We start from the raw sequence: 8,147 nt of genomic DNA, 5'->3' as shown, positions 1-8,147 counted from the left end.
GCCCTTCTCAAAGATGGCCGGCCTGGCTTCCCTCGGCAACAGGGACCGTCCCGATCACTCCCTAGGGATTTGCGGTTAAGCTAATCCAGGATCGCTTGCATGACAAAACCTAAAATGGCAGGCATATCCCTTTAGAATTTAAGGGCAGTGAAGCCACTTTTTTTTTTTTTTTCCGCTCGGCGAAAATGGTCCCTTGCATCTGGCTCTGGTCTTTGGAGGCGTGGTTGCCAGGAGTTAAAATGGCTCCTCCCTGAGATGCAATAGGAAGTGAAGCTGTGACGGCAAGACGTTGCCCGGCCGTTATCTCCTGGGCGTTCTCGGAGGCGGCTCCCAGTGCCCTTACTAGACATGGCGCTGGCCAGTGTGTTGGAGAGCTCGGTACCGGTGAACCGGCACGGGTTTTTCGGACTCGGGGGTCGTGCAGATCTGTTGGACCTGGGTCCAGGTAGTCCCAGCGATGGGCTGAGCCTTGCCGCGCCCAGCTGGGGTGTCCCAGAGGAGCCGAGGATCGAAATACTTCACGGAACCACCACCCTGGCCTTCAAGGTGCGGACCCGGCAGCTGAGCCGGAACGGAGCCCGCAGTGGCCGCGCCGCGAAGCCCAGGCCGAGGCTCGGGTTCCTCGTCCCGACCCTGACGGTTTCGCTGTCTCATTGCCCCGGGAGGCCTCGGTGCTCGCTCTGGCCGGGAGCGGGTGGGCTGGGCTGGGCCTGGGGCTCGGGCTCGGGCTCGGGCTCGGGCTCGGGCTCGGGATGGGGCTGGGGCTGGGGCTGGGGTTGGGGCTGGGGCTCTGGCCGGGAGCGGGTGGGCTGGGCCTGGGGCTGGGGCTGGGGCTGGGGCTGGGGCTGGGGCTGGGACTTGGTCTCGGGCTGGGCCTGGGGGCTGGGGCTTGGGATGGGGCTGGGGCTGGGCCTGGGACTGGGACTTGGTCTCGGGCTGGGCCCGGGCCTGGGGCTGGGGCTCGGGATGGGCCTGGGCCTGGGGCCGGGCCTGGGGCCTGGGCCGGGGCCTTGGGCCTGGGCCGGGGCCTGGGGTAAGAGGGAGAAAGAGCCTGAGGCCGCGTAGGTTGATTCCTTGGCGACTTCAGGTCGCTTCTTCCCAGAAAAGGGGAGGCAGCAGCGGCAAGGAACGTGGGCAGAGGGAAGGCGGTTGGTTGTAACCATTCACCGAAGGCTATGGAAACGGAATGGTTACAACTGGGCGAGGATAACGAAAAGGCTGTGACGAGAGGGGGGTCGCGTGTCCCAGGGGCCGGACTCGGGGTTCCTGGCCCAGCTTTGCGATAACTGCTCTGCGATCTTGGACTCGTCATTCTATCGCATTAAGCCTTCTTCCTCAGCCATAAAGTGAAAGAACACCACTTATACCTATGTCACGGTATTGATGTGAAGCTCAAGTGACATTAATATGTGGGGAAGTCTATTGCAGTGGTTTTCAACTTTTTTATCCCATGGCACACATAAACTGGTCACTAAAATTCTGTGGCATACCACAATATATGTTTTTTTGCAGATCTGACCCAAAAAATAAGGTATAATTCTGATTCGTTCACACCGGGCGACTATTGTGTTGGCTGGTGTCGTTTTTTGACAATCTAAGGGGAAAGACGTCAGTGCCCCTGACTAAATAGGTATGGCATGTTTTAAAACTTCTTGGGGCACACCGGTTGGAAATTGCCGGTAAGTTGTGAAGTGTAAAATGACAGAGAAAGAGATGTACTGGGCTTGCACTGATGCAAAAAGAAATGTCAGGGAGATGTTTTTGTGATCTAAGTGGCCTGCTTTGTGTTCTCTGACCTTAACAGTTTCAACATGGAGTCATTGTTGCAGCGGACTCCCGGGCCACAGCGGGCGCCTACATTGCCTCCCAGACGGTAAAGAAGGTGATAGAGATCAACCCCTACCTGCTGGGCACCATGGCTGGGGGTGCAGCGGATTGCAGCTTCTGGGAGCGGCTGTTGGCTCGGCAGTGTCGAATCTATGAGCTTCGAAACAAGGAACGCATCTCAGTAGCAGCTGCCTCCAAACTGCTCGCCAACATGGTTTATCAGTATAAAGGCATGGGGCTGTCCATGGGCACCATGATCTGTGGCTGGGACAAGAGAGGCCCTGGTGAGTTAAGCTTCAAGCTCATAATTCTTGGGCTGACGCTACAGAGAGGAGGGACTGGATGAACAGATGAGTGAAGGAAAAGGCTTTGGATCATTGCTGGGATCTGTCGATCAGTTTCTCAATAATCTTTGTTAAAGGAAGGCACTGGTGTGGAAAAGGGCATGGAGTTAGACTAGCTGTGTCTTTGACTACCCGTGTGACCTTAGGCAGTTGCTTATTACATGAAGTAATACACATAAAGCATGTAGCTTCTGGCACATAATATTTTTGCTTCTATTCTGTCTCCCATAAAATAAGACGACCTACAAAGAATATATTTGAGAATTGAAGTGCATAATAATAGACATAAAATATCTAGTCAGTGTTATCTAATAGAGATAATGTGAGCCACACCTGATTTTAAATTAACAATTTATTTAATCCAAAATACCTAAATTATTATTTCCACAAGTGACATTAGCCTCATTTCAGGTGCTAAATAGACACATGTTGCTAGGGCTACTGTATTGGACCCCGAATATATAGGAAGTCGCTGCTCAAAAGTTAGTCATTTCTCTTTCTTTTTTCCCTTTAGGACTCTTTGGCCTAGAAAGGGCCTTCATGTACATCTTTCCTTGCTTAATATACTCACCCTAGGTCTTGTTCTGTCATCTCTGAAAAGAAATTCCTTAGCCTAGTTTCCTTTCCAGTACATAAAAACTTTGCCAGGAAGTTCAGCCTTATATCTGATGTCAACTCCTTTTCAGCCAATTTTTTTAAAGTATATTTTTATTGATTTCAGAGAGGAAGGGAGAGCGAGCGAAAGAGAAACATCAATGATGAGAAAGAATCATTGATCGGCTGCCTCCTGCATGCCACACAGTGGGGATAGAGCCCACAACCCAGGCATGTGTCCTGATTTGGAATCAGAACCATGACCTCCTGGTTCATAAGTCTATGCTCAACCAATAAGCCACACCAGCCAGGCTCAGCCAGTTTTGAATGTTCCTTTAGTCAAATTGGAATACAGCTAGTCACCTTCTGTGTAATTTTCCCCCTTGATGCTTAAAAATAGTTATTTTTGCCCTTGCTGGTTTGGCTCAGTGGATAGAGTATCCACCTGCAGACTGAAGGGTTCTGGGTTTGATTCCGGTCAAGAGCACATGCCCAGGTTGTGGGCTCGACTCCCACTAGGGGCCGTGCAGGAGGCAGCCAATCAATGATTTTCTCTCATCATTGATGTTTCTATCGCTCTCTCCCTCTCCCTTCCTCTCTAAAATCAATAAAAATATATTGTAAAAAATAGTTATTCTTTTCTCTTACTGTTTTTGATTCATTCATTTACCTGCTTACTAAATGCCTAGTTTTCCTTTGTCAACAACTATGGGATACCCACCACTTTTTCACTTGCTTTGGAGAATATCAGTTCACTACTCAATGGAAGATGAATGAGGAGATTAAAAAGTGGATGTGAAAGAGGAGCTCAGTTTGTTACTTTGGAAATTGAGACACTTTTCTCTTTGAAAGGTGTGCAAGAACAGTTCATACATGTTGCATGATCTAGGGAAGCACCTTGGAAATGCTGCTTTGAACCCTTAGCTATTTGGTTTGGTACAAGTGATGGAAATAGTGTAACAGTGTACAGAAGCTGGCTAGCAAGAAAAACCGAAGAAGCTAGAGCATAGCTTAAATTCTACCTTCTCAAAGCCCTCCTGACAGCCTGTCCCATTCAGGAGAAGTCAACTCCTTGCTTCAAGAAGCAAACTGAGCCCAGCTGGCATGACTCAGTGATTGAGCATTGACCTATGAACCAGAAGGTGGAGGCTCAATTCCCAGTCCGGGCACATGCACAAGTTGCAGGCTCATCCCCAGTGAGGGGTGTGCAGGAGGCAGCCGATCGAGGATTCTCTCATCGTTCATGTTTTTATCTATCTATTCCTCTCCCTTCCTCTCTGAAATCAATAAAAGTATATATATATATTTTTAAAGAAACAAAATGAGAAAGGATCATAGATTACTTAATACAAGACTGAATGAGATGAATACCACTTTTTCTTTTTTGTTTTCCTCACCTGAGGATATTTTTCCATTGGTTTTTAGAGAGTGGAATGGAGAGGGAGAGACAGAGAGAAGGAAACATCAGTGTGAGAGAGACACATCGATTGGTTGCCTACCACACACGCCCAACCAAGGGATTGAGCCTGCAAATGAGGTATATGCCCTTGACAGAATCAAACCTGGGACCCTTCAGTCTGCAGCGCGGCGCTCTATCCACTGAGCCAAATTGGCTGTGGCTGAATACCATTTTTATTTATTTATTTATTTATTTATTTATTTATTTATTTATTTATTTATTTTTTAAATATACTTTATTGATTTTTTACAGAGAGGAAGGGAGAGAGATAGAGAGTTAGAAACATCGATGAGAGAGAAACATCGATCAGCTGCCTCCTGCACATCTCCTACTGGGGATGTGCCCGCAACCCTGGTACATGCCCTTGACCGGAATCGAACCTGGGACCTTTCAGTCCGCAGGCCGACGCTCTATCCACTGAGCCAAACCGGTTTCGGCTGAATACCATTTTTAAATGCTGAAGGAGTTCTGAGGAGGAGAGGATTACTTCTGATGGGAGGAATTGGGGAAGATTTCATGGACAGGTTGCAGTTTTCTAAGATGTGAAAATGAGAGGATAGAAACAATGAACAAAGGAAGGAAGAAGCATGAGGGCCGGGGGGGAAGTATTTGGAAGTCCAATTTAATTGGAACTAAAGGAATGTAAAGAGTAGAGATCCATAAAGCCAGAAAGGTAAACTGGAACCAAATGGTGAGCCAGCTAAGCAAGGTAGAGGCAGTGGGACTGAGGAGGAGATAAATTGGGGTAGACATTAGAACCATCTGAACCTGAAAATCGATAAGAGCAGTGATTCTCAACCTGGCTTGAATTAGATCACCCAAAGAACTTAAAAAACAAGCCCTGTGCTTATCCCTCACCCCAGACCAATTGAAAAAGAATACCTTGAGTAAGTCCTTGGTATTTTTTTAAAGTTTCCTTAGATTATTCTAGTGCATAGTCAGAGTTGAGAACCACTAAAATAGGAAAAAGATTAGTGAAACCATTACAGAAATTAAAAATACAGCAGAAATTGTGTCTTGATGGGACACAGAGAGATGAGTTTGGTAGATAATGATAGTTTGGTTGATAGTATTTGAGGACAAGATGTTTGAATCTGAACATGGTGACAAAGGCAGTTGGAATTGATAAAAATTTTATTAAAATCTTTGTCTTAAGTTTTTATCTATATGAGAGGTCAGCTAATTTTTTCATAAAGGGCCAAGTAATAAGTATTTTAGGTTTGCAACCAATATGGTCTTTGTCTCAACTACTTACTTAACTGTCCTTCTTTAGAGTAAAAGCAGTCATAGATGAGTGAGTGTGGCTGTATCCCAATAAAACTTTATTTTTTTTTAAATATATTTTATTGATTTTTTACAGAGAGGAAGGGAGAGGGATAGAGAGTTAGAAAAATCAATGAGAAACATCGATCAGCTGCCTTCTGCACACCCCCTACTGGGGATGTGCCTGCAACCAAGGTACATGCCCTTGACCAGAATCGAACCTGGGACCTTTCAGTCCACAGGCCGAAGCTCTATCCACTGACCCAAACCGGTTACGGCCCAATAAAACTTTATTTACAAAAACAGGCAGTTGGCCTGGCCAAACCCTAGTCTATACCAGCACTGTCCAGTAGAAATAAAATGTGAGCCATATATGTAATTTTAAACTTTATAGTAGCCACATTTAAAAATAAACAAATTTTCATAGAATACTTTATTTAACCCAATAGATCAAAAATATCATTGCATGACGTGGTTCTAGCTTCATTTCAGATGCTCAGTAGTCACATGTGGCTAGTGGTTACCACATTGGACAGTGATGTGGAACTCTAGGCTTTATTCTCTACTGTATGATGTATGTCTTGTGCCCCAGAGAGTCTAAACTTTGAGGGCTAGGATTTTTTAAAATGTTATCTCGCACAGAAGTTCTGTGCTTGATACCTAAGTCATTTGAATTATACTTGCTTTTTGGTTATACAGAGAGGACAGAAGGTGGTTACTACAATGTGAGGTGAGATGGATTGGTATATTGTAGAATCCCGGAGTCTTAATATTTAATTTGATTCCTCCAGCCTTTTTTTTTTGGAAGCAATTTTATAGTAGTGCTTTTTTCTTGTATTTCTGTTAGTCTCCCTTGGGTTTCAAGAGTGATGGAGATCTGTTGCCTTGGAGGATGAATTAGATGTCAAAAGGGGTGGTCGTTTGTTTTCCTGCTAACCTCATCTCTCTTTCCAGGCCTCTACTACGTGGACAGTGAAGGAAACCGGATCTCGGGGGTCACCTTCTCTGTAGGTTCTGGCTCTGTGTATGCATATGGGGTCATGGATCGGGGTTACTCCTATGACCTAGAGGTGGAAGAGGCCTATGATCTGGCCCGTCGAGCCATCTACCAAGCCACCTATAGAGATGCCTACTCAGGAGGTTCGGTCAACCTCTACCATGTCCGCGAGGATGGCTGGATCCGAGTCTCCAGTGATAATGTGGCTGATTTACATGACAAGTACACTGCATCTACCCCCTGAAGGAGGGTGGATATAGCTACTTGTGTTTGGGGTGACTGTTGTTGGTAATATGGGTACAACTTCCCATTCTATAGTGGAGGGGTCCCCAATTGTATTGATTGTTTTTTTAAGCTCTGGTGCATTGACCTTTATTGTTACAGTTGTCAAAGAACTGTTGCGAAGGTGAAGATTGCTTTTCCTTTCTTGGATGTTAACATTACACTACTGGACCTCAGCCTGTGTTGTGTCTTTTTTCCGCCCTGTCCCTCCTCTAAGCACTTTACAGTCAAATAAGCCAGGACAGTGGGAGGGAAGTGACTGTAATTACCGGAAACTGTGGTGTGAAGACATTGTCTAGTGAATACATTAATGTCCCCACTTATGAAGCTAATAACAAAGGAGAAGGAGAGAGGAGCAGGGAGGAGGGAGAGACTTCCCGGTTCCGTTTGCAAAGATGAAAAGTTGATGAGGTAGAAAGATGCACAGGGCTGTACCAGGCAGAGCTGCAGAGGCTCTCACCCTGTGGTGTGGGAGGGTAGACTGGTGTTACATGCAGAGCAGAAAGCGGAGAAGGTAAATCTTGAATTTTAAACCAATTGAGAAGGGAAAGCTTGGACCCCGGGAAAAGAGAAGACAAAAAGGTGAATGTGAAAGCAGTAGTGACCACAAGCTTGGTAGCCCTATAGTGTGTACGTGTTGGGGACAGAGAGGGATGATGGTGGCTTATATACTCCTGGGAAGGAAGCAGCACAAAACTGTCTCTGGAACATGTGGGTGGAGAAGAAGCAGAGAGATGGCTGATTTATCACACCCAGCACTGAGGGGGTTCCCAAGCTAGTGGAGGCAGCAGATGGCAAGACCTTCTGTTAAAGAGGAGGCATAGACATAGGAAAGGTGGAGGTTGATGGAAAAAAAACTTTTAAAAAAATGGGAGAGGAAGGCATAAACAATACTGCTTTGTATTTAGCAAAAGTGAAGAAAGTGGTTGGTGACAACTGAGTGTCATGTTTTGGAGGGGTCATTCATAGAAATAGAGGAGTAAAGACCCCTCCCCGTGCTGTGGCTACCTTTCCTTCCTGCACCCCCTTCCCCCTCGGCCTATGCAGTCGACTTACTGATTAATGAGGGCTGTCCGCCAGGAACTGATCGAGGCTTGTTAATTCCATTTGTCAAATGCAGGGAAATTGGGAATTAGTGAGATTGGAGAAGGGAGTTTGGAAAACAAATGACTCTCGTGCCTAAGGAGATTCATTTTGCTGAAAAGTGCCTCAGGATTCCCTGGACTCAGGGAGCTGCCAGCATGGACCTGGACCTGCTCTGTGGGCAAAGCAGGGAGGAGCCATTAGCCAATGGCGAACTGGAGGCAGAGGTACAGTCATCCTCTCAGGACACTGTTTTGCAGATCTTTTTATTTTTTAAATATGCTTTTATTGGTTTTAG

The 8,147-nt window shown here is 46.2% G+C and overlaps 1 protein-coding gene across 1 annotated transcript; it reads left to right on the top strand.

The window, feature by feature from the left end:
- Positions 1-310: 310 nt before the first annotated feature.
- Positions 311-6,942, top strand: PSMB5 (proteasome 20S subunit beta 5). Its single transcript, XM_070426464.1, has 3 exons — positions 311-546; positions 1,805-2,111; positions 6,442-6,942. Exons 1-3 carry the CDS (start codon positions 349-351, stop codon positions 6,726-6,728), a joined length of 792 nt encoding a protein of 263 aa, XP_070282565.1. The 5' UTR covers positions 311-348; the 3' UTR covers positions 6,729-6,942.
- Positions 6,943-8,147: the final 1,205 nt, after the last annotated feature.

This window comes from Myotis yumanensis, unplaced genomic scaffold, assembly GCF_028538775.1.
Source record: "Myotis yumanensis isolate MYYU_CA2020_CCGP unplaced genomic scaffold, mMyoYum1.0.hap1 SCAF_1, whole genome shotgun sequence".
Classification (NCBI taxonomy): domain Eukaryota; kingdom Metazoa; phylum Chordata; class Mammalia; order Chiroptera; family Vespertilionidae; genus Myotis; species Myotis yumanensis.
This window is presented reverse-complemented; position numbering and strand designations above follow the sequence as displayed.

What these genes read in the sequence shown, in the direction of transcription:
- PSMB5 (XM_070426464.1), top strand. Translation starts at nt 349, where the DNA reads ATGGCGCTGGCCAGTGTGTTGGAGAGCTCGGTACCGGTGAACCGGCAC. An exon ending in CCACCACCCTGGCCTTCAAG is followed by an intron (nt 547 to 1,804) that starts GTGCGGACCCGG and finishes TGACCTTAACAG; the next exon opens with TTTCAACATGGAGTCATTGT. An exon ending in CTGGGACAAGAGAGGCCCTG is followed by an intron (nt 2,112 to 6,441) that starts GTGAGTTAAGCT and finishes CTCTCTTTCCAG; the next exon opens with GCCTCTACTACGTGGACAGT.